General features: G+C 41.9%; 1 protein-coding gene across 5 annotated transcripts in view; it reads right to left on the reverse strand.

The window, feature by feature from the left end:
- Nucleotides 1-27,032, reverse strand: part of pigk (phosphatidylinositol glycan anchor biosynthesis, class K) — a 178,237-nt gene that overhangs the window by 49,729 nt on the left and 101,476 nt on the right. Inside the window, exon 11 of one of the 5 annotated variants that reach the window (XM_069939301.1) lies at nucleotides 21,970-22,952. The exons of the other annotated variants lie outside the window; for them this stretch is intronic. Coding sequence (XP_069795402.1) covers nucleotides 22,950-22,952 — 3 coding nt within the window. The 3' untranslated portion in view covers nucleotides 21,970-22,949. Of the gene's footprint in view, nucleotides 1-21,969; nucleotides 22,953-27,032 lie in introns of those variants that run through there. 5 annotated transcript variants of the gene reach the window in all.

The following is a 27,032-nucleotide window of genomic DNA, read 5'->3' on the forward strand; positions in this document are numbered from 1 at the left end:
AAAAAAACACGATAACATCTACAATCTGGATCCTAATTAGCACCCTACCAATCTCCATGTCCTTTGCCTTGGTAAACCCTCTGCAAAGTGTTCATTTAGTACCTCACCACTTCCTTTGACTCCAGCCATAAATTTCCTCCTGTCCTTGAGTGGTCCTAGTCTTTCCTTTGTCATCCCTCTTGTTTTTAATGGAAGTCTAAAGTGCCTGACTGCAGAGGAAACTTTAAGGCCCTCCGTTGACCTTACCAATGCCCTGCTTGAGCTCTTTCCTGGTCTATTTATATTCTCCAAAGTCCCATCCGTTTGCAGCTTTCTGAACCTCCCATATGCCTGATTTTTTTTTAAATTTAAATGTTAAATCTTTACATTTTTAAATTTAGACATACAGCACATTAACAGGCCTTTCTGGCCCACGGGCCCGTGGCACCCAATTGTACCCAATTGATCCACAACCCCGTTATAATTTTTTAAATAGTGGGAGGAAACCAGAGCAACAGAGGAAACCAACACAGATACAGGGAGAACGTACAAACTCCTTTCAGACATGCCAGATTTGAAACGCGGTTGCAGGTGCTGTAACAATGTTGTGTTAACCGCTATACTGTGCGTCCATTACTTCCTTCTTGACTAAGTTCAGGACCTCCTTCTTGATCCAAAGTTAATTTACCTTGCCATTCTTATCCTTCCTAAGCATTGGAACATGACAGTCCTGGGCTCCAATTAGTCTTTGTTGGTCTTCTAGCCCTGTTGGATTTCAGTGAAGGAATGTTGCCGAATGGCACATTTCAGGCTGCAGGGGTACATGCTGAGGGATGCATGGAGGTTTGGTGAATCAACACAAGGGCTTTGTGGGGAAAGACCATAGTCTAAAGTCTTTTCTGCTATCAAGCATCGAAGAGCTGAGACCAACGGGAATGCCCCTCCATCAACTGAGGGGGGGGGGGGAATAACCCTAGATTATTGCCACATTAGTGGCAATATTTCATAAAATTAATAGTAAACATCATAATGAAAAGTAAATATGTGAAACTAAGAAAGTGAAAAACTTCCTTTGCTATTTTTTTCCTTTATATTGTGGCATTGCACATCTTTCATGGCGAACCGGCCCCCACTTGTATCGCTGCACCAGCGGGGCAGCCGCGGGAAGATGGTGCCGTCGGGGGTATCTCTGCCTCGTGGCTCAAGCCACAGCATGCACCTCAGGCAAACGTGATGACATCACTGCTCACACAGGGCAGAATTCACGCTGCCCTAAAGGGTGCGCGCGAAGTTAAAATAAATCAATTCAACTGAAACCCCTCAGCGTCTTGTGGTGTGTTTCAGAGTTGGTAGCTACCGCTACAATATATTCTTTATTGTGAATAAAATTCATTTTTGGAAACAGAAATTCTCAGAAACAAAACAAACCTCAGCCAGCTGGGAGTTGCGTCAGATTTCTGGCCTCTCAAATAGGGTTTCCTATCAATTTCTCGTACCATGTCCCACTCTGCACTTTCAACACCAAAGTGCCTGATCTGTTTTCCCAATGGGTCTTGGTCTTACTGTTTCCAAGAAGCAAGTCAAAAAAGATTCAAACAGCCAGAATCTCGCTCAGTTTTCCAATCAATTGGGCTCTGGTTTGCATGTCAATCAAAACAGCATTATTGTACAAAAATAGCTACATCTTCTCCAGGTTCCAGTGTTTGGAGTAGATTTTTTAAATTCACAGCACACATTTTTTTAACTTATTCGTTAGCTATTTCATTGCGTGCAATTGTCTGCTACTTCAAAAGGCTGCTGAGATTCATCCCTACTGGCAAGGGATTGGGCTTACAAAGACCAAACGAGGTAAGAACAAAAGGCTTCCTTTTATAAAGAACTTGTGATCCAAATTGCAACAATCCATAGCCACATCAACACTTTCAGGGAGTTTTAAAGTCTGGCAAGCAATAGAAATAAAAATCAATATGAAGACATTTACTGAAAGAGGATTTGAGTACTGGAATAAAGATTCCTTGCTCCCACCCCACCATTTTTTTGGGTGCCTGTCTACATTTTGTCCATACCTTGATGAAGGGCTCAAGCCCGAAACATTGGTTATGTCTATTTATCTTTGCTACATAAAGGACAACTGTTTGTCCTGCAGAGTTTCTCCGGCATTGGGTTTTTACTTCAATCCCAGTGTCTGCAGACATTCATGTTTTACTTGGCTCAGGTGAGGTCAGATCTGGAATACCATGTACAGATGTATTTGGAATACTGTGTACAGGTCAGGGCTCTTTAAATAAGGAAAGATATACACAAAATTGTTAAGGACCTCTACAAGCCCGCACATCTTCCAGCAACTCCCGTTGGCAAAGAACTACCAGGCTGAGAAACAGTTTCTTCCCATGGGCAGTGAGATAGCTGAATGATTGATGTACGTGTCATACCATCCCTCCGAGAATCTACTATAATTTAACAATATTTATTTATTTTTACCTACAGTGGCTCCTTTGAGCAGCACAGTTGGCCCAGCAGCTAGCGCAACACCTTTACAGCACCAGCCATCAGGTCCAGGAGTTCAAATCCCACGCTGTCTGTGCGTTCTCTCCATGTCTCCGTGGGTTTTCCCTGGGGGCTCTGGTTTCCTCCGTTCAAAACGTACCAGGGGTGTAGGTTAATTGGGTGTAATTGGGTGGCACGGACTCATGGGCTGAAATAGCCTGTTACCATGTTGTATGTCTAAATTTAAAATTTAATAATGTTTGGGACAAAAACATTATTTTTCCCTTTATTTGCCTCTGTGCTCCACATTGTAATTGTAATCGAACAATTCACATGTAATTAAAGTACAAATTCCAGAGTTTATTCAAGGTTATTTGTAGATATTTTGGTTTGACCATGTAGAAATTACAGCACTTTTTAGACATAGTCCTCTCATTTCAGGGCACCATATTATTTGGGATATTTAGCTTCACATGTGTTGGTAAGTACTCAGGTTTGTTTAATTGCTTCATTGGTGCAGGTATGAGAGAGCTCGACTTGTTTCTAAGCTTTTGATCAGAGTCTGTAGTTGGCATTTTTCAACAAGAGGACCAGACAGCCAGATTGGACTAGATTAGAACTAGATAAAATAGGGGAAAAGATACCTGAACACATATATAAATGGGATGAAAAATTGGTACAACGAGGGAGTTCTCCAGTATTACATCATCTGCTCAATATTTGGAAGAAGATTCATGTAGAAAGGAGTAAAACAAATTACCAATTACCAAAACTAACAAATGACGCAAAATCAGTTACTCCCTTTTACAATAGATAACCTTTCCTTTAGAGAGTGGGAGAAAAAAGGGATCAAAAGAATAGAAAATTGTTTTTCAGGAAATAGATTATTATCCTTTGAACAAATGAAAGATAAATACAATATAACTCAAGATACAGTGCTGGCATGTTACCAATTGAGATCCTACTTGAAGGACAAATTAGGAAGCAGTCTGAGTTTACCAGAGGGAAGTAACTTTGAATATGTGATTACAGATACAATGATAATCAAAAGATTTATAACAAATATGTATATTAAACTACAAGAAAAGGAGAATGAGGAAACAAATGGTAAAACTAAACAAAAATGGGAACAAGATTTAAATATAAAGGTAAAGAAGGAAACATGGGAGAAGTTATGCTCTGGAACGATGAGAAATACAATAAACACGAGGTTACGTATGATACAATATAACTGGATACACAGGCTATACATTACACCTCAAAAGTTAAATAAATGGGACCCAACAGTATCTGATAGATGTTTTCGTTGTAAAAAAGAAATGGGAACAACAATTCATGCAATCTGGACATGTGAGAAAGTAGAAAAATTTTGGGAAGATCTAAACCAGATATTAAATAAAATTACAGAAAACAATATACCAAAAAACCCAGAGATCTTCCTCCTAAGTAACATAAAAAACAAAGAATTTGGACTTGATTTGGATGGTGCACAAAAAAGATTTGTTAAGATGGCTCTAGCCGTAGCAAAAAAATGTATTATGTCAACCTGGAAATTGGAAGATAATTTGAGAATACAACAATGGTATATAGAAATGAATAAATGTATTCCATTAGAAAAAATAACATATAGTTTAAGAAATAATATTGAAATATTTGAACAAATATGGGAGCCATACATGAAACACAATAGAGAAAACCTACCGGGGACATTCACTACCTAAATTAACGAAAGGAGAAGGAAATGAAAAGAATTGATTCAGTGGAATTTCTTGTTTATTTTTATTGAATGACAACATTGTTTGACTGGTTTAATGTGTCTTAGATTTTGTACTTTAAATGAATGGGGGGGGGAGGTAGGGAGGGTGGGATGGGAAGAGGGAGGGGGGAGAAAATGACACTGTATATATTTGAAAAGGAAAATGTATGTATCTTGGTCAATGTGGTTTATGGTGTGAAAAATAAAAAATTTAATTTAAAAAAAACCATAAAAAAAAAGAGGACCAGAGATGCGCCAATGAAATCCCTCAGGCCTTAGGATTACAACATTATTATAGAACATCATTAAGACGAAAGAGCGTACTGCTGAGGTCAGTAATCACAAAGGGACTGGTATTCCAAGGAAGATCTCCATTGTTGATGCAAGAAGAATTTTTACCATAATGAAGAAAAATCCCCAAACATATGTCTGACAGATCAGAAACAGGCAGGTGTGGATATGGTCAATGACTTCTGTCCCCAGAACAACACTTTCCACTACTACTCTATGACTTCTACAAGCAGGCTGAAAGCTCATTGTGAATCCAAATACATCAACTATTTTGGAGGATTTCTGGGGTATCCTGTCATTATAAAAGACACTACTGATGTATTTCTTTCCTCGCCATATTTTTTGCAGCCATATTTTTTTTAAATCAAATTCTTCAACCCCCCCTGGCAGGATCTGAACTTTGTGTTCTCTTGATCAATAATCTACTAACAAAGCCATGGTACAACTGTGTCCTGCCATGTTCTTGGGAACTTCTCCACTTCACTCGGTCAGCACCCAGGGGAAGGTGTTTCTGAAGGGATTCAATGCACTGTTGCAATAGCTGCTCTTGTCTCCTATCTCCTAATTAAACAATTGCATGTTAAAGCCTCGACTTCCTTTACTCCATGACAATTGCCATTTCAGCTGCACCTTTCTGCCAATTCACGGCAATTAATTTATGTATTCTCCCTCTGTTCCTTCCATTCACGGCCTTTGGTTCGCTCCCCGTCTTTCCTTGCCACGTTGATGTTCAGGGTTAGAAAAACAAGAGTGTGACAGCCATTCAGCCTCTTTCTATGTTGTTGATCATAAAAACATAAAATCAGCAGGAGGCATAACTCATGAAACATCTTCAGAGAGACAAATAGGTCACATCCTATTTGCTGAGTCTGAGGCCTCAACAGCTTTATCTCTGCTCAGAAAGCAAACAGTTTATTAAGCAAGCATGGTCCTAGCTTGGAAAACAAACCTGATTAGTCCAACTCCACCACTGAGAGAGTAACCTGAATGGAAATTTCCATTTTTCTTAAAGAAAAAGCAGCAATAATTTATCTCTAACTATTTTGGGATGCGGAAACATAATTGGTTAAGCTCTGGTGTTACAAACCCAGAGGACCATAAACCCAGCAGTAATAGATATTCACCAAGACAAAAGTTGCTTTTAATTATCTTTAAACATGAAAACAGAATCACACTTTAACTTATCACTATTAACATTAACTAACCTAATCCCCTTCTAATTCTAAGCGCACATGTGTGTAATGTGTGTGTACGTTCAGAAAAATTCTTTGGTTCACAGTACAATCTCACTTCTCATTCCTCCAAGTTTACTGGTTGCAGGCAATTCTTATACTGTGCACAGAATTTAACATGTATAAGTTCACCAGGCTTTGGTGCTTGAAAGGTAAATGGTTACCGCTCAGGAAGGTTCTTGTTGGTTTTCAGAGAAAGATTTGTTGGTCCAAGACATCCACAACTGATTTACTTCCATCAGCCATTCCAGTGTCTTGCTGACAAAACTTGCCCCTTCAGGGTTCTCCAGTTGATAACCTCTTGCTTTCAGGTCACCACAGAGTTCCTTTGTGTCTCTTATTCCCATTAGACAGCCAGTCCTCTCCTCTTTCATGACCCACAAGGGCTTTGACCAGGCTGAACTAAGCACTCACAACCCATCTTCCAAATGGGTTCTTCGTAAGCTTGCCAGCTTGTCCTGTTCAAGTCCCAGCTGCTATTGGTGGCTGTAACACTGTATAAGTGATCTGTGTGTGTGTGTGTCTCTCTCTCTCTCTCTCACACACAGATAAAGCCTATTTGACTCTCTCTGCTTGTGAAACCACATGACCCTCTTAGAACAGCTCCAGGCAGTCTGCAACCACAACAAGATCTTTCATCTGTTGCCTTTTTGTAAACAACAATCCATTAGTGAAGTCTCTTGGGCACTCTCCAAAGCTTTTGCAAAAGCTCTGAGGCCCCGACATGGCTAGCAATAGCAGAGCTCCAGTATTTTAAATAAGATCTGTTTTAAGGTGTTTGTATGTGACCTACTCTAACAAACCTTTCCCAATTTATCTCCCAAAAGCATATCTATATACTCTGTCACATTGGAATTCCATTTCTTTTTCCATAGGTGGTGCCTAACCTGCTGAGTTTTTCCATTGACTCATCATCCTCCCTCAGCACTCTCCACCTTGATGAAGGGTTCCGATCTGAATCAATCAGCCAGTTTTTTTAACCCCCACTGATGCTGCTTCACCAGCTGAGTTCCTCCAGCCAATTGTTTATTTTTGCTCCAGAGTCCAGCATCTTCAGTCTCCTGTGCGTCATGTTCGGCCAAATCGCCAAATGCCATATAGTCACTGTAATTAAATTTGCAGTTACCAGGCTTGGTGGCGGAGCAAAAGAAAACAGAGTGAGGAAATACTATCGAGGGAATACGCATTTGGACTGCATACGCCAGAGTTAATCACACTGCTGAGCACTAATCTTGAGAGTCATCAAGAAAAGACATCACATAGATCTACCCTCAGTGGCAGGCAGAAATGTCTCAAAGCTACTCCTGCAGTCACAGCACCCTTTAAATATTAATTGGCTGCCACATCAGCAGAATGAGGAGATAATCACCCCCACACGTTATGCATTCCACACCTTATCAAAATTCTACAGCAAAAGAAAATTAAGCAGAACTCCTGACAGTGCTAAACAGTGCGGTGATTTTTCCAGCTGTTAATAGATTTAAACCATGCAAGCTTAACCAAATTGCACTCACTGCTCCCTACTAACTCACCAATTCCCCAAACAGAAGGCAGCATGCTCAAATGAAAATCAGGCTTCACATCAGTACCACATCCCTTTCATTCTCTCTCTCATTTCGAACTTGACTGAATTTGAAGAACATGAAGAAACCCGCTGGGGTGCTTTTCAGATTTCAGATTTTTTGTCAGAGTACATACATGACACCACATCCAAGCCTGAGATTCTTTTCCTGCAGGCGTGGCAGATTTACCACTTATTGGTAGCATTAAAAAATGTAAACAAATAAAGAACTGAAAACAGATAGTGAATGTAAACAAACTGACTGTGCAATACAGAGAGAATTTTAAAAATCAATAATGTGCAAAAGTGTGAGTCCTTAAATGAGTCAGTCCCTGATTGATTTTGTTATTGAGGAGACTGATGGTGGAGGGATAGCAGCTGTTCCTGAACCTGGTCGTACAAGACTTGTGGCCCCTATACCTCTTTCCTGATGGCAGACACGAGAGCAGAGACTGTGCTGGTTGCTGTGTATCCTTGATGTTTGGTGCTGCTGCTCTCTGACAGCAGCGTTCCCTATAGATGTTCTCGATAGTTTGGCCTCTGATGTCCTGGGCTGTATCCACTACCTTTTGGAGGGCTTTACACTCAGGGGTATTGGTGTCCCCATACCAGGCCACGATGTAGCCAGTCAGCACACCTTCCACTAAACATCTGTAGAAATTTGCCAGAGTTTTCGATGTCATGCCAAACCTCTGCAAACTCCTGAGGAAGAAGAGGCGCTGACATACTTTCCTCATGATGTCATCAGTAGTTTGGGTGCAGGAAAGATCCTCCAAGATAGTGACTCCAAAGATCTTAAATTTGCTCACCCTCTGATCTCCCAGTGATCACTGGATCATGAACTCTGGGTTTCCCTTCCTGAGGTCAACAATCATCTCCTTGGCTTTGGTGACATTGAGTGCAAGGGAATTGTTGGTGCACCATTCAGCCAAGTTTTCAATCTCCCTCCTGCATGGTGACACATCACCTTTCTTTATACAACCGACTACCGTGGAACCAACAGGAAATTTGTAGATGGTGTTATTTTTGTATCCTGAAGCAGATTAGGAATGAGGACAACACTGGTGGTACTTGGAAACCTGGACAACATGGATTGTTATCTCCACCTTATATATACAACCACTTCAGAAAAACAAAACCACAAATATAAATGTGGAAGAACCTAAAGTATAATTTTAGTATTCATGACAAGCCGGCTGAAAGAATCCTGAGAAACTCCTCCGCACAAGAGGAATGGAAAAGGAAGGAAGATCTGCTCAGAGATAGAATGATCCATCTGAGATCTATCCAATTGATGGGTACATAAATCTGCCTGAGCTTGCTTTATTGTCCTATCTCCGCTCCTGCATCATCAAGAGGTGTGTATGAGAATGGGGCTATCATACCGAAATGAGGGTCTGGGCTCAGAAGCCCAGAAGCCATGGGTTAGATATAGTTGTGATCAATTTATCCTCCAGTTATTCCCATCTGATGATCTCCCTACAACTTAGCACTCACTTATCTGCTCATTTTAAGATTCTGGTCAAACCATTCTCACCTTTCCTCTCTTCTGTCCTCTTGTCATATCTAATTAACAGCTTGTGTCAATTTGTCTGTACTCCTCCCCCTCCCATTCTTCCCTTTTCACCAGCTTTTTAATATAGGTACCTGTCTGTCTTTTACCATACCTCGAGGAAGGGCTCAGGCCCAAAACGATGGTATCTTTACCTCCTATGGACGTTGCGAGTTCCTCCAGCAGGTCTGTGATTTTACAAATTTTAACTCTCCATGAATACTGCCCAACCTGCCGAGTATTTGCAGCATTTTGTATTTTCCTTTGCACCTTGTCTGCATTTGTTTCAATAGAAATAGAGATAGCACAAGTGAGCCATTTGGCCCTTCAGGTCTGTTCCTCCATTTAATATAACCATGACTGATCCTCCAAATTCAGTACTCTGTGACAATTATCTCCCCATATCCTGTGATACCCAAGAATAATATCTAATGTCTCCTTGAACACATGTGAAAATCTGGCTTCAGCTGATTTCTCTGGTAGTTCCGCACTCTCTAAGAAGAGATTTATCTTCATCATGTGCTTGTATAATTTACCCCTTAGCTTAGACCCTAAGCCAGTGGTTCTCAACCTTTTTATTTCCACTCACACACCACCTGAAGTATTCCCTATACCATTGTTATTAATAAGAGTATGTGAATGGGGGGAAAAAAGATTGAGAACCATTACTTTACTCCCAATGGTAACTGAAATATTTTACTTGAAAAAAATTGTCATTGGCCCATTTCCTTTGGAATTCTGAAACCATGCACATAACGAGTCAATTGGGGACAATTAAAACAGAGGTTTTCAAACTTTTTCTTTCCACCCACATACCACCTTAAGCAATCCCTTACTAATCCCAGAGCAACTATGGCATAAGGAATACTTAAAGTGGTAAGTGAGTGGAAAGAAAATGATTGAGAACCACTGCTCAAACCCATGGTCCTCCCACAGATTTGAGAACATCCTTCTTGCTTCCTTTTAGAATTTTGTCACTTTCTCTGAGATCTCTTATTGAGAAGGCAAGTGGCCTTTTTTTTCTTTTTGCATCATTCTCTTGTCTCAAACACACACCTCTAATACATTGAGGCAACCTTGAAGAAGGCAGACCAATGCCTCTAGTTTCTAAGAAGATTTGGCATGTCATCAAATATCAAACTTCTACAGGTGCACTGTGGAAAGTTTAACTGACTGGTTGCAACACAGCCTGGTTTGGGAATTTGAAAGCCCAGGAATGCAGCAGGCTCCAGAATATCAGATTCCAACCTCCCACCCAAGAAGGAAGCCAAACTGCACCACACTTGTCACAACCTTTCCTCACTGCTACCTTCGGGCAGAAGGTACAGAAGCCTGTAAATCATCACCTCCTGGTTCAAGAACAGTTTCCTTCCAATGGCTATCAGGTTCATGAACCCCACTTTTCGCACTTATCAACAGACAGTAGGTGCAGGAGTAGGCCATTCAGTCCTTCGAGCCAGCACTGCCATTCGCTGTGATCACGGCTGATCATCCACAATCAATACCCTGTTCCTGCCTTCTCCCCATATCCCTTGACTCCACTATCTCTAAGAGCTCTAACTAACTCTCTCTTGAAAGCATCCAGAGAATTGGACTCCACTGCCTCCCGAGGCAGAGCATTCCACAGATCCACGACTCTCTGGCTGAAAAGGTTTTTCCTTGTGTCCGTTCTAAATGGCTGACTCCTTATTCTTAAACTGTGGCCTCTGGTTCTCAACTCCCCAACATCGGGAACTTGTTTCCTACCTCTCGAGTGCCCAATCCCCTAATAATCTAATATGTTTCAATCAAATCCCCTCTTAACCTTCTAAATTTCAGTGTATGCAAGCCCAGTCGCTCCAATCTCTGACAAAAAGAGGATTATCTTCATTATTGTAAAGCAATTTTCTTTGCACTCAGATAACTGAAGATTTAATATTTATGTATTTATTGTCACTTTTTAAATCAATTAAGTATATTAATGTAATTTTATTTTTTAGTTTATTTGTCCAAAGGACCTGGTCAACTATAACAAGTAAGAATTATAGCGCAGATGCACATTGTACAATGTGTATGACAATAAACTCATGACCATTGATACTATCTTTGTGGGCAGCTTTGTGTGGGATCTTCCTGTGCTAACCGGCTGCTGAGTTGCCCATGGTTCTAAACATCCTGAGGAACTTCAAGCACATTGCGAGGCTTCAATGGTTCCTGGAGGAACGGATGCCAGGCAGCTGGCAGTTAACTCATCAACCTCCATTCATCCTTTCTAACTCTGCTGTCGTAGCCCAAGAGCCTGACGCGTCAAATTGAGCTGTGATGTTCTTCTGTATGGTTCTTTCACCCTGGACTCCTCAATTCTGTTATTTTTAAAATAAAAAAGTTATCCATCCACACCAGCAGATCTTGCTCTTTAAAGAAAGTCTCAAAAATCTGCAGTCGTCCTTCTGAAAATGTTACATATGAGATGAGTGACCTTGCACTGAAATGAGACCAATAGCCAAGCAAGAGTGGATTAAAAATCATCCATCCTGCCCTTCCTGAGGTATTCTGCAAAAATCACCAGTGAATAATTCAAGAATGGATTAAAAAGCATCCATCCTGCCCTTCCTGAGGTATTCTGCAAAAATCACCAGTGAATAATTCAAGAATGGATTAAAAAACATCCATCCTGCCCTTCCTGAGGTATTCTGCAAAAATCACCAGTGAATAATTCAAGAACAAACCTGCCAAAAGGTTTATAGAACTGTGGCAGCAGGCCATCAAATCTCAGATCTTTCCACATATATCCTTTCCAACGTCAAACAGCATGGATTAGAAAGGATCCCAGCAATCTGCTTGGCAGCACCCTCTGCTCAACTGGGATTGGTTTTCTGGCTATACAGTTAACACAATTTTGATAGAGCCCTGTCTGGTCTATGGATTTATAAATCAAAGGAATTGTTTTCTGGCACACATGCTTGCAGAATCCTCTGAAAAATTGTTACTCAGTGTTATTACTTTCACTTTTAGTTTTAAATACTTCTCTTTATGCAAGATAGTGATTCACTGCGGACATTTCAACATTTTGACTAAAGGAGGCTCCGAGGGCAATTTGTGCAGAGCAAGGCTCCACAAACAGCAGAAAGAATAATTATCTGGTGGCTGATGGAGGAGTATGTCCGCAGAGATTGTCCATAGCACTTCTGAAATCATGTCACGAGATCTTTTACACCTTCCAGATATGGCAAGAGTTACAGCCCAGGACAGGCCCTTCAGCCCTCGTTGTTGTGTCGACCTATATATTCCTGAAGAAAAAAAAACACAACCCCCCCCACCCCGCAATCCTCTATTTTTATTCCATCTGCGTGCTTGCCGTCTCTAAAATGCCCCTAATGTTGCAGCTTTCACCACCATCCCTGGCAAAGCATTCCAGGCACCCACAACTCTCTGTGTGAAAAAACTTACCCCTGATTTTTCTACTAAACTTCCCTCCCTTCTCTTCATACAGATGTCCTCTGGTGTTTGCTACTCCTGCCCTGGGAAAAAGCTGCTGGCTGTCCACCCTACTTACCTATGCCTCCCTGAATCTTACAGACCACTATTAAATCTCTCATCCTTCATCATTCCAAAGAGAAAAGTCCCAGCTCTGCTAACTTGCCTCATAAGAATTATTTTCCATCCAGGCAACATCCTGGTAAATCTCCTCTGCCCCCTCTCCATAGCTTCTGCATCCTTCCTGTAACGTAATGAGCAGAACTGATGTTTTTGCTGTCAACATAACCTCCAGTGATTCAGCTTTGCCCAGTTCTGGCCACCTCTGCAGCGAAGAGGATGACTTAATAGAGGCCTGCAAGATTAGTAGAGGAAGAAATAAGATAGACAGTCAGCACCTTTTTCCCAGGGTGGGAGAAGCAAACACCAGAAGACATTGGTACAAAGTGAAGGGAGGGGAGTTTAGGAGAGACATCAGGGGTACGTTTTTCTTTTAAACAGAGTTGTGGGTGCCTGGAATAGATTGCCAAGGCTGGTAGTGGAGGCTGGAACAATATGGGCGTTTAAGAGATTTTTAGACATACACAGGGATGAAAGAAAAATAAAGTGTAATTTGATAGGAAGGGTTTTGGTTTTCTTTTGATCAGTCGCAAAACATCGTGGGCCGAAGGGCCTGTACTGTGCTATGTTCGATGTGCCAGCATCAATTTTGTAACCACAACCTTATGATTCAGTCAGAAGTTACCACAGATCTACAGCTGATGGAGATTAATGTAGCAACCCTGAAAATCCTTCTTTTTAATGTACCTCACATAAATGGAGAGCTGACTAATGACATGGCAACATAGATTTTCATTTGACTGCAATAGCTTCAGACCATTCAATCAAGTCTCTCTCACATGCCTGTGCAATCACCAAGCATGAAATTGGTTACTACTAGATAAGATTCAAGATGTCTCCTCGCAGGGCCTTTGATCTCCTGCTACATCTGCAAACCACTGAAATTAAATTTCAGGTACAGCAATCCACCAGATTTGCAAGAATCTCAACAAAAAAAATGTAACTTTGTGCTCGCTGAAGCAAGAGATGCTCGTCCTGGGAACCGGAACATTTCCCATTTCAGGCACCCGTCATCTACGTGAAATGTTTCCAAGGATCGGGTCTGCACCATTAGAGGCAGAGTGAAGTTTCCTTTAATCACCATCTCCGGCAGGGTGGCACAGACTCGACCTCAACTTCAGCAGGTTATTGTCTCATTTCCCATTGGGTGGCCAATTGGTTCATAGCTTTGTGCTAAATTGAAAATCCCCAGTACATTTCACAGAGCGTACTCACAACAAACAAATGTTAGAAGTTCCCAGCCCATCAAACATGGGAAGAGAAATAAAATTTTGCATTTATTAAGCATCTTCCATGGTAAATTTAAATATTTTTAAGGTTAGCCACTAGGGTAAAGTCTGAAAATAAGAAAATGAATTAATATTCTGATATGCCAGTCCGAACTGAGGCATGAAGGAAGGATGCACAGACTTTGAATTTCACTCACTGCAATTTAGAAGGATGAGCGGAGATGTCAAAGAGGATCTGTGTAGGTTAACCTGGACCACAAGAAATTCTACATCAAGCTGCTCATTTACTACAGCTCGGCATTAAACACTGCCAGATCAGCAAAATTTCTGACCAAACTAAGGGATCTAGGACTCAGTTCATCTCTGCAACTGGAACTTTGACTTGCAAAGTTGAGGCTTTGGGCTGCCTTCTTCACAGTTGCCTTGATGTGCTGGCTCCAGGAGATGTCCTCCAATATGTGGTCTCCAGGGACTTGGCGGTACTGACCCTCTCCACTAACGTCCCTCAGTACTGGTCAGCAAGGTTCAAAACCTGGATCTGTGCACCTTCCTCTGCAACTGAATCCTTGGCATCCGCATCGGAAAGCCACAGTCAGTGCAGATCGGTAACAATCTCCTCGTCACTGACAATCCACACAGGCGCTCCTGAAAAATCTGTGCTGAGCCCACTGCTCTACTCTCTCTACACCCACAATTGTGTGGCTGGACACAATTCAAATGTCATCTACAAATTTGCCTATGCCACCACGGTTGTCGGCCAAGTCACAGACAGCAATGAGGAAGTGTACAGGAGAGAGATAGATAAGATAGTTGAGAGGTGTCACAACAACAACCTTGTACTCAACATGAGGAAAACTGTGCTAATTGTGGGCTTCTGAAAGTGGAAACCAAGAGAACACAAAACATTGAGGGGTCAGCAGTGAAAAGGGTTAAGAACTTCCTGCGTGTCAACAACAAGATCTATCCTGGGGCCTCCATGTCGATGTAATCATGAAGAAGGCTCGCCAGTGACTATACTTTGTGAGGTGTTTGAGGAGATTTGGTACGTCACCAAAGACTCTTGCACATTTCTACAGGTGGACCGTGGAGAGTATTCTGACTGGTTGCATCATTGTCTGGTGTGGAGGTGCCAATGCACAGGGCAGGAAAAGACTACAGAGAGTTGTGAACTCAGCCAGCGCCATCATGAGTATCAGTCTTCACTCCATGAAGGACATTTACAAGAGGTGGTGTCTCAAGAAAGTAGCCTCTTATCATCAAGGACCCTCACCACTCGGGCCGTACCCTCCCCACCCTGCTGTGATCGGGAAGGAAATACAGGAACCTAAAGGCGAACACCCAGCAGCACAAGGACATCTTCCCCTCTGCCATCAGATTTCTGAACGGACAACAAACCACAGACACAACCTCGCTTTTTTCTCTTCTTTTGCAATAATTTTTTTTTAAATGTACGTATTTATGGAATGTAATTTATAGCAGGTTTTGCACTTGTCTTTGGCTTGGCTTCGCGGACGAAGATTTATGGAGGGGGTAAAAAGTCCACGTCAGCTGCAGGCTCGTTTGTGGCTGACAAGTCCGATGCGGGACAGGCAGACACGGTTGCAGCGGTTGCAGGGGAAAATTGGTTGGTTGGGGTTGGGTGTTGGGTTTTTCCTCCTTTGCCTTTTGTCAGTGAGGTGCACTTGTAATGCACAATAAACCTCCCACAGAGCAACAAATTTTGTGACATATTCATGACAATTATTCTAATTCTGTACATCAGCCTTCTCAAAGGGGTCAGGGAGGGAGGTGCACGTCACTTTAAGTAAAAGCTTTGTTTTCTTTTCACCTCAAGATTATTGTCATGTAATAAAATAGTGCTACATAACACAGAACTTGCTTTAGCCTGCTGCAAGGCAGACAGATTTGCCATCGGCAGAAATTGCCTGAGGCGCCTCTTAGTCAGAGAAAGAGAAGCAAAAGAGAATCCCCCCAGAGTCACCGAGTGATTCGCCTCCAGCGCTCCCGCAGCCACACAGAATCAAGGCCAAACCATGAGCAGCCCGGACTCCAGATCCAAACGTCCTTCAGCACCCTCAAGCATCCCGGTATAGATGACACTTTCCAAGTTCTCGTATTTCCCAATTTCAATACATTTCATCTTCACAGAAACGTAAGCAACGATATTCCAAATTATTGTCTTATTTCCAATAAACCCTAACGTGCAGCTGTAAGTAGCTTTAATTTGTTGATAAAAGGAATAAACATTTTGTATAACTTTTCATTGAGATTTTCATAACTTGATAAAGTATTCTGTATAATAATATTCTTTAAACAAATATAAAAGAATTAAGCAAAATAAGATGAATTCAAAGAAAAGTATCTCGAGAGCGTACATCTTCTTTGAAGAATGAACGCAAGCTCTCCAGACAATATGACGTGACATCATAGCAACTATGGTAACAGTACAAACAATTCTTACTTAAAGGGATCGTCATAAAATTAACTACAAATCAAAAACACACGGTTTTAACCTTTACCCGGTTCCGATTCCTGGTGCCCCTTCAGTCAGTCATGTGCCAGTCTCCAGCAGTCTGCAGCCTGGTGTGAACACCTGAGCGCAGTTGCCAGCAGCCTGCACAGGCTCCACGCCTCGCCTGCCACCTGTGTGGCCTCAGAGTCCCTCAATGGTCTGCCACAGTGATCACCATCCCATGGGTCATCTCCTCTACTTCTCCTTCTCAAATGGGGCAGGGGGTTCTCCTTGTTTTCTGGTGCATTGCACCAGTCCTCTGCTTCCCCAGTGTTTGCAATCCCTTGTGGCTGTTGCCGATCTTGGGTGCGTGGTCACAGAATTTGTAGATAAAACCAACTTCGGCTCCATTAACAGACCATTTAAAGCCTGTTAGGAGCTAATGGTAGTTGGACCCCACGGGAGTGCTCCCTGCTCTCTGCAGGCCCGCACCAGCGGCAACACTGTCATTACAACAGCACCGGCAGCTCTGCCATTTTGTTTAAGAAAAGTTAAACTTTTTATGTAGTCAGTAGGAGAGAAGTTTGGAAGAAAGCAAAACTTGACAGGTACACAGGTAGGACCAGCCTGGGAATCTTGGAAGTTGTTGGAGATTACCGATATAGGGGAGGCCAAGGTCACAGGGAAATGTGAATTCAGGGACGAATATTAACATCTAAAGTGCTGTTGGTGTTGGGGCCGTTTCTGTATGTTGCATATTAATCATTTGGATTAATGGAGTGAATGGCTTTGTGGCCAAGTTTGCAAATAATACAAAAGTAGGTGGAGGAGCAGCTATTGCCATGGAAACAGAAGGTATGCACAAGGGCCTAGACAGATTACGTGAAGGGCCAATGAAGAACGATGTCAGAAAGTGCACAGTCACACACTTTGTGAGAAAAAATAAACAGGCAGACTATTTTTTTAAATGGGGAGAAAATTGAAAATACCCAGATGCAAAGTGAAGTGGGAGTCCTCGTGCAGGACAGCATGAAAGTCAACTCACAAGGTTGAGTCAGTGGTGGAGAAGACAAATGTAATGCTGCATTCATTTCAAGAGGAATAGAATATAAGAGCAGGGATGTGTTGTCGAGGTTTTATAAGGCACTGATGAGACCTCACGTGGAGTATTGTGAGCAGTTTTGGGCTCCTTATTTAAGAAAAGATGTGCTGACGTTGGAAAGGTTTTAAAGGAGGTTCACTAAGATGATACCAAGAATGAAAGGGTTATCATATGAGGAGTGGAATTTAGGAGAATGAGGGGATCACATTGAAACATTTTGAATGTTAAAAAGTGTGGACAGAGTAGATGCAGAGAGGCCATGGTGGGAGAGTCTGGGACAAGAGGGTCAGGACTGAAGAGCGTCCGCAATGAGTAGGAATTTCTTCAGCCAGAGGGTGGTAAATCTGAGGAATTTGTTGCCACAGGCGGTTGAGGAGGCCAAGTCCTTGCGTGTACTTAAGACAGAGATTGATACATTCTTGATTAGCCAGGTCATCAAAGGATAAAGGGGAGAAGGCCAGGCAGGGTGGGGGGCCGTGTGGGGAAATGGATCAGCTCAAGATTAAATGGTGGGGCAGACTCGATGGGCTGAATAGCCTAGTTTGCTCCTATATCTTGTGGTCTTGTTGGTTCCTAATGAATACTTTCTTCTCCCCAATATATAATAACCACATTTGTATTACCTGCAATAACAGCTTCAAGCAAGATATATTAAGCTCCAAATCCTTTAGATAAAGCATACTTAATTTCAAAATGCAATCTTACTACAACGACAAACATTAATTAACACACTGCTCTCAGCCCAATAATCCTAAGATTTATGCTTCCAAACAAATCAACAGCCAGACTGTTCAAATAAGGGGAAATAAACATCTCATCACTTCAGCTCTCTAACCTTTTCCAAATCCTTAATGTCAAACGGGGGTCAACTATTCTCAACTGCAGTTTATTAGTTTAAACCGAGTTTATCTCTGAGTTTATATAGAGTGGGGGCAGACAGGTGGTTCTACGGTTGCAGAAGAGACACCGGGATCTTGTGGGTGCCAGGGTCAAGGACGTCACCAAGCAGTTGAAAGACAATTTTAAGGGGGAAGTGAACAGACAGAGGTCATTGTAGATGTTGGTACAAACAAATTTAGGTTGAGTAAGGGATGTGGTCCTGCATAGGCAGTTCGATAAGAAGTTCAGGATAACGATCTCTGGGTCACTACTTCTCAACTGTTTTTACTACGGAGAAGAACATGAGGACTATGGAACCTGGGGCTGTCAATGGTAGTGTCTTGATAACGAGCAGTATTATGGTTGAGGTGGCGCTGAAGGTCATGATGTGGTATGAACCACAGAACAATACAGCACAGAAAGAGGCCCACTGACCCTTCTAGTCCATGCCAAACTATTAATTTCTCTAGTCCCACTGACCTGCACCCTATAACCCTCCATACCCCTCCAATCCATGTATATGTCCAAATTATTCTTAAAAATTAAAATTGGGCCAGCATTCACAACTTCAGCTGGCAGCTTGTTCCACAATCCCACCACTCTCTGTGTGAAGATGTTCCCTCCGAGCCTTTCCCCCTTTCTGGTTTGTATCTCACCTACCCTCAGTAGAAAAAGCCTAACCTGCATCTACTCTGTCTAGATCCCTCATAATTTTAAATACCTCTATCAAATCTCCCCACGTTCTTCCGCACTCTCGGGAATAAAGTCCTAACCTGTCTAATGAAGGTAGACAAATCTCCTGTGCCTGATCAGATATAACTGAGGACAATATGGGACGCAAGAGAGAAAATTGCAGGCACCCTGACATTAAGATCAGGTGCCAGAAAACTGAAGGGTGGAAAATGCTGTGACTTCATTGAAGAAGGGCAGCTTTCTGAGGGAGAACATATACACATGTAGTTAGATCATTTGTGTTTGTAGTGTTTTGCACTGTGGACTGGAGAATGTTTTGTCTGGTTGTACTTGTACAATCAGATAATAAAGTTGAATAAATTAGGGGCAGTCAGTAGGGTTTTGAGAGTGTGAGGTCATGAATCACAAATCAGATTAGGTTTTTTTGAAGATGTAATCAAGAAGGTTGAGAAGGGCATACTGTAGACCATGTATGGATGGATTTTAGCAAGCCATTTGGTAGGCTCCTCTGGAAAGTTAGATCACAAGGGATCCAAGATGAGATAGCAGAATGGATAGAAAATTGGGTTCATTGAATAAAGTAGAGGGTGACGGCCAATGGTTTTTTTTCTCAGACTAGAGGCTTGTGATTAGTGAATTGCCACAGGGTTCAGTGCTGGGCCCATTGCTGTTGTCATTTTCATTAATGGTTTAGATGAAAACGTACATGGAATGATGAATTAGTTTGAGGATGACATTAAATTGTCTGGTATTGTAGATAGTGAAGGCAGTTGCCAAAGATTGCAGCAGGATCTTGATCAGTTGGGCAAGTGGGCAAAGGAATGGGTGATGGAATTTAATATAGAGAAATGTGAGGTGCTGCATTTTGGGAGGTCTAATGTAAATAGGACCTCACAGTGAATGGTAGGGATCTGGGGAGTGTTGTAGAGTCGTGGGATCTCAGAGTACAGGTACAAAGTATTTTGAAAGTGGAGTCACAGGCAGATGAGGTGGTCAAAAAGGCTTTCACCTCATGAATCAGACTTTTGAGTTCAGTATTGAAGTTGGGAAGTCATGTTGCAAGACATAGGTAAGGTTCCATTTGGTGTATTTTCAGTTTTGGTCACCGTGCTACAAGAATGATGTCAAGCTGGACGGGGTACAGAGAAAACTTACAAGGATGTTGTCGGGACTCGGGGGCAGAATTGGGTATTCTTTGAAGCACAGGAGGACGAGGGGTGACCTTTTGGAATTCAGAAAATCATGAGAATAGATCAAGTCAATGCACAGTCTTCTGCCCAGAGTAGGGGAAATTGAGATCCAGAGGACATAGATTTAAGATAATAAGAACCTACGGGGTAACTTTTTAAAAAAAATACACAGTTGAGTATATGGTATAGGGTGCTGAAGGTGGTCAAGGCAGACATTAATGCAACATTCAGAAAAAATTTGGACAGGTAAATGGTTTAGAGGTTTATGGGCCAAACACAGTTAGGTGGGACATTTTGGTCGCCATGGGCATTGGGCTGAAGGGCCTGCTTCCATGCTGTATGACGCTATGACTCCATCAGAGATGCATCAGGCCTCAATTACACATGCTGTCTTCTTTAAGAGATTCCACAGCATAGTTCCAAAACAAAAGCAAGTTCTTTCCACACCCTCGTCTCCATTCACTCCTCAACCTCTATTACAAGTATTACAAGAACACTTATCTCAGTGGTGCTTGGAGGACAAATATGTCAGTGTGCCGACCTGTACAACAATAAATCACTCTAACAACAGCTCTCGAAGGAAATCAATGGCGCGGTTTCAGGGGAGGGTCCAATGAGTGTGCCCTTACTGCTAAGTTATTCCTTTAGTCGACAAGGTGGATGATTTTGAACAGGACAGATACATCAAGTAGAGAGAATAAAAACATAACACAAACCAACAAAAAATTCTGGGCGGGTTTTAAGGGAATTAAAGTTTAAGGCCCTTTAATAAATGAAAAGCATCTTTAATATTATACCTATATTTTTCCAAACTTAAATAAGACATGGCATCATGTAACCACTCACTGAATGTGAGTGGGTGAAACATTTCCTTTCCACCATCAAAATCGCTCGTCTCGCTATCAACGAAGCAAAGATGCAAAGTCTGAATTTGATATGATGAGGGGTCCATTCATGAATTATTATCATAATCTGATGCTCCGGGGATTCCCTGCCTGGTGTCTGGGGGCCATTATTCGATTCATATTTACAATATCTACAGATAACCTTGTTTAGAGGGAGGGGGTAGATTAGTTGGGATGAAAAAAATGTCCTTTTTTCTTATTAAGATAAATAAGTAAAGGGAGTTTAACTACAGATTATGATCATATCAGAGAAGTAGAAAATATTTTATGGGGAAATTTTACATCCATGATTTTTGGATTCAATAATTTTTTTTACATAGTACGAGTTATGATTTAATCGTTTAATTATTATAATGGTAGAAGTTGATGTCCTGACTGAAATAAGTTCTGTAATAATAATGGTTCTGCTTCTAGTTTACAATTTACAATTGATATGTTGATTTATGTTATCATTAGTTTACCTTATGTTTTTGTTAAACTCTATAAAAAAAATTAAAAAGAATAAATGCAAAGCTGTTTTATCTTTCTTGTTGATGAGGAATACAAGGCAAGAGCCCTTCTTCATGAAAGTGTACTCTGACCTAAATGGATTGCCTGAAAAAAGAGTGCACAATTAGCTAATAGACTGCTATTCAGCCCTTCAAGCCAGCTCCAGTATGTCTGACCACCTGCTCAAATAATGAATCGTGCAGCTCACTGTAGACTAATCTGTTGCTTTATGCATTAAGAACAATGCATTAAGCTGAGGAAGTATGACCAAGGCATGGAGTCACAGAGCAGTAACTGAGGGAAGGAGGTTCTGCAGTCCTGGAACAACAATCTGGTTACTTTTCTTCCCTTTCAGTATTGATCCCATTCTCTTTTGAAAGACATGGGGCAGCAGAGTTGGCGCAGCAGTTAGCGCAACAACTTTCCAGCGCCAGCAATTGGGACCGGGGTTCGAATCCCGTGCTGTCTGCAAGGAGTTTGCATGTTCTCACCACATGTACTGGGTTTTCCCCGGAGGCTCCAGTTTCTTTCCACCACTCAAAACGTAGTGAAGTGCCAGATATTGAAGAGATCAAAGGCAGTGTAGTTTAACACATATCATGGCTTTTATTCGTAGATTCTCAATAGTACAATAATGAATGATAATGGGTGTGTACACATTTATAGTCAAGGGGAGTGCCCTTGGTGGTAGAGATAATCCACGTCCAATGTCAGTAGTGCAGACTAAGCACAGTGAGAGATTGACAGCATGACACAGATTTACCACACGTACCGAGGGTTGTAGGTTAATTGGGACTTGTGAACCGAAATGGCCTGTTACCGTGCTGTATGTCTAAAGTTAAAATTTAAATAAGTTTAGCATGAATAGATCACCCACTGTGTAGACACTGATCACTCACTGTATCCCAAACAGCTTATCCTATGGTTCATTGGTCAATCACCGTAAATCTATGTCCTCTCATTGTCTGCGATTCCACAAATGGGAAGTTTTTCTCTGACAATTGTTCAGACCCCCCATTGGTTTGAGCATCTTCATCACATTTCCTCCCAAACTCCTCCTGCATCAAGGAGAATCTCAATTTCTCCAGCCACTTTCCTGGAACCATTTTGGAAATTGTTTTCTGTCACCTCTTCATAGTTTTAGCATCAGAGATACTTCGATGAACAAGAGAATGGTCCGGCAGATGGAGTACAATGTTGATAAATATGATGTTATCCACTTTGGCAGGAAAAATGGAAGCTCAGATTATTATTTAAAAGGTAAGCGCTTGCAGCATGCTGCTGTGCAGAAGGACTTGGGAGGGCTTGTGCTTGAATTGCAAAAGGTTGGTTTGCAGGTGCAGCAGGCTATCAAGAAGGCAAATGGGATTGAATTAGGAGCAAGGAGATTATGCTGGAACTGTACAATGTACTGGTGATGGTGAGGCTGCATCTGGAGTACTGCATGCAGTTCTGGTCTCCTTATTTGAGGAAAGATGTACTGGCATTGGAGGCAGTGCAGAGGAGGTTCACCAGGTTGATTCTTGAGATGATGGGGTTGGCCCTTGAGGAGAGATCGAGTTGTCTGGGACTGTGCTCACTGGAAAATAGGAATGAGAGGGAATCTTATAGAAAAGTAAAAAAACTATGAAAGGGCAAAGATAAGATAGAGGTAGGTAAGTTGTTCCCATTGGTGTGGGAGACTAGATCTAGGGGACACAGCCTCAAGATCCAGGGTAGTACATTTAGAACGGAGATGAGGAGGAACTGCTTTTCCCAGAGGGTGGTAAAACTATGGAATTCACTGCCCATTGAAGCAGTGGAGGTGAACTCAGGGAATATATTTAAGACAAGGTTGGATAGATTTTTACAGTCGGGGATTTAAGGGATATCGGGAAAAGACAGGTTGGTGTAGGTGAACCTATCATCAGATCAGCCATGTATCTCATTGAATGGCGTAGCAGGCTCAACGGGCTGGATGACCGACTCCTGCTCCTATTTCTTATTTCCTTAAATTTTTGAAATAGGTTATGGTGAAAGGGGAAAATTTTAGGGGGAACATGCGGTGGAATTTCACGCAGAGAGTGTGGAACGAGCTGCCAGCTGAAGTGGTGAATGTGGGCTCAATTTTATCATTTAAGAAGAATTTGGACAGGTACATGGATGGGAGAGGTATAGAGGGCTATGGGCTGAGTGCAGGTCAGTGCGACTAGTGAAAAAAAATGTTGCAACAGACTAGAAGGGCCCAAGGGTCCTGTTTCTGAGCTGTAAAGTTCTATGATTTTAAGTAACCTTTTAGAAGCTAGTAAATGAGGTAAAATTGATAGGTGTATTGAAAACACTGCTGTGTTGTGCAATAAAGAGCTCATATGCAACAGCTGGACATCAAAATATTCTTCACTGCTCCTACACCGTGGGAGAGAACAGTTAATCCAGTGTAAGGACAATAACAAGATACTCTGAATCCATGAAATCTGGAAAAACAAATAGAAAATGCAGAAATGTTGGATTTCTGGATGTGTATGTGGAGAGAGTAATCAGGCCAAAGTTTCAGGTCATTCAGTTCTTATCAAACTGGAAAGTTCACCGCTTCTTCATGCAATGATACTGACTAATTGTTTTTTTCTCTCGGTCGTGGTTGAGAAAGAGATGTTGGCCAGGAGTCCAGGGGGAAATTTGGAATGAAACGCCACCAGAACACATAGCTTTAATGTCACATCTCCACCGTGACAATTCCAATATGGCAGCAGCCTCAGTACTCCATTGGAGCACTCTCTAGATGGTATGTCTATGAACTTGAAGTACAAACTTCTAACTGACAGGCAAGATTGTTACTAAGTCACAGGTAATGCTGGACAGATGCTCCCTGGGAAGTAGAAATACCATTGATCTGTATGGATGATGGCATATGATAAAATCGGGGTTTTCAAAAAGGGGATAGATGCTCAAGGAAAAATAATTTACAGAAAGGTCACAGGGTAACAGCAGGGAAAATCTCCTGAAATGTTGGCTATATATCTTTGCCTCCTATGGGCACAGTGAGACCTGTTGAGATTCTCCAGCATTTTTGTGTACTTACCACAACAACTGCATCTGCAGACTTCCTTGTTTTAATGCAAATATTTCTCTACAGGATCCCATATAGAAAGTATACGGATTCCTGTGTTGGAATGATTCGACGCTCAGTAAACTAGCATTCTCACTGAGGTGTCATTTCTGTGAGGGGTGCTGGACAAAGTGGCGACTCTCTGTCTTCCTTAAGGTAGACAAAGTTATCATGTATGTTACATTCTAAATGTAGTATTATGTGACAATAATGGATGATGAAGAGAAGGCAGAACTAAGCCACACAAATCCGAAGCTCACAGGTTCAATCCCGAGGCTATAGAAGTATTCACAAGAGTGGCCATTTGATTTCATCATCTGGAAGTAGAAGAGAATCTTCCACATTAGCTCCTTCATAACATCAGCCTCTTTTTCCTCTGTTTCAAGCAATCTTTTGCTGAAAGCTCTTTGTTTCCACCAGACCTGGATGCTTCAATGTTCCTGCCCACCATCTCCATATACCTGGAACTTCCCCATACCTGGCTGCCTTTCCCCAAACCCACACTGGTGCTTCATCATTCAACGCCAGTAGACCTACAACTCCTGCTCCAGCAGTACCCTCAGTTAAAATTTCCAGCCTTGCCTTCACACACTTGCCCCAACCCCATGATCCTCACCTTACATTAAACCTGAGAGTTTTGAACACTCTGCACTCCTCAACCCCAATCTTAATCACGTATCCCCCACCCGCTTCTTTTTCACTCCTCAACGAATGGAGCCATGACTTTCACACCTTCCATTTACTTCATTAACTCAAGAATTCACCACCTTTGGGTTCGATTTAAATTACTCCTTAAAATACGGCCCTGCCGTTTGTTCTGATATCGCTGTGGAATCCCCTTCACTGTTAAAGGCACCCAATAAATGGAAGTTACTGATTACAGATGTTGCCCAGTAAAAACAATATAAAACTGGTGATGACAAAATGTGAAAATAAAACAGAAAAAGTTGGAAATGCTCCGCTCGTCCAGCAGAATAAAAGAAAGTAGAAAAGATTCAATGTTTCACGTCCCATTCTCTTTTTAGAACTAGAAAAGATTTCAGCCACAGAAAAATTAGGGCGGAATAGGTAAAGCAAAGGGACTATCTCTAGTAGGATAGACCAAATGTATAATGAAGCAGTTATAGACAAATTATGCTTCTTTGTCAGTGGCGTGTGTCGCTGATAGCACGGACATAGGACATGTCCAGCTTACTAGGCTATATTCTCGACATTAATCTCTACACCAGAGGACTTGGTTTAAGGGTGAAAGGGTAAAAGTTAAGGGGGAACATTAGAAAGAACCTTTTTACACAGAGTGTGGGAGCATGGAACAAGCTGCCAACTGAAATGATGGCGAAGGTGGGCTCAATTTTAACATTTAAGAAAAAATTGGACAGGGAGGGTTATGAAGAGCTATTGACAGGACACAGATAAGTGGAACTAGGCAGAATAATGGTTTGCCACAGACCAGAAGAGCTGAAGGGCCTATTTTCTGTGCTGTAATGTTCTATGGTTCTAGTAATACAATCTGGTCCACTGAGTATCTTGCACAGATGCTATTAGGAACACATAATATCAGGCAGAGTGGGATAATCTATTTCTCACTGTCACGTTAACACACTTGCTCTCACCTTATGAGAGATATTCCCTTTATTCTTCTGATCCGTTCCCCATGTCTCTGCTATTGAAAGTTAAACTTACGGAATGTTCTACCAGTTCCAACTCTGACAAAAGATCTTCAACCTGAAATTTTACCTGTTGCTCTTTCCACACTTGCTGCCTGGCCTGCGGGGTTTTTTTAAACCATTTCCTGCTTTCATAGCAGGTGTGGCAGGCTATCAAGAAGCCAAATGGAATGCTGACCTTTGTTACTAGAGGGATTAAATTTAGGAGCTGGGAGGTTATGCTACAACTGTACAGGGGTGGGGAACAGAGTGTGAGAGCAGTGTCCAGGGAGTATGGCCACTTAGCTAGGAATAAAAAAGATAACAAAGGTAGGATGGAGATTAGGGTAGAAGGTAAAAAAGAGAATATATGTGAGGGTCATTCTCTGAGATGCATATATTTTAATGCAAGAAGCATAGTGAACAAGGTAAATGAGCTGAGAGCATGGATAGATACTTGGGGTCACGATATTGTGGCAATTAGTGAGACCTGGCTACAGGAGGGGCAGGACAGGCAACTTAATATTCCAGGATACATTTGTTTTAGATGTGATAGATCAGGGGGTAAAAAAGGAGGAGGAGTTGCTCTGCTTGTTAGGGAGGACATTACTGCCGTGAGGTGGCAGGATGGTATGGAGGGATCGACCAGTGAGGCTGTTTGGGTGGAATTGAGGGGTGGAGGAGGCAAGAGGGTGCTAATAGGGGTGTATTACAGACCACCACATGGGCCAAGGGAATTAGAGGAACAACTTTGTAGGGAGATAACGTATATGTGTGAAAATCATAGGGTAGTGATCATGGGAGATTTTAACTTCCCACACATTGATTGGGATACCCATACGGTTAGAGGGCTGGATGGGCTGGAGTTCGTTAAATGTGTTCAGGATTGTTTTCTAAATCATTTAGTAGAAGAACTGACTCGGGATGG

The sequence above is a fragment of the Narcine bancroftii genome, chromosome 5, assembly GCF_036971445.1.
Source record: "Narcine bancroftii isolate sNarBan1 chromosome 5, sNarBan1.hap1, whole genome shotgun sequence".
NCBI classification, from domain to species: Eukaryota; Metazoa; Chordata; class Chondrichthyes; order Torpediniformes; family Narcinidae; genus Narcine; species Narcine bancroftii.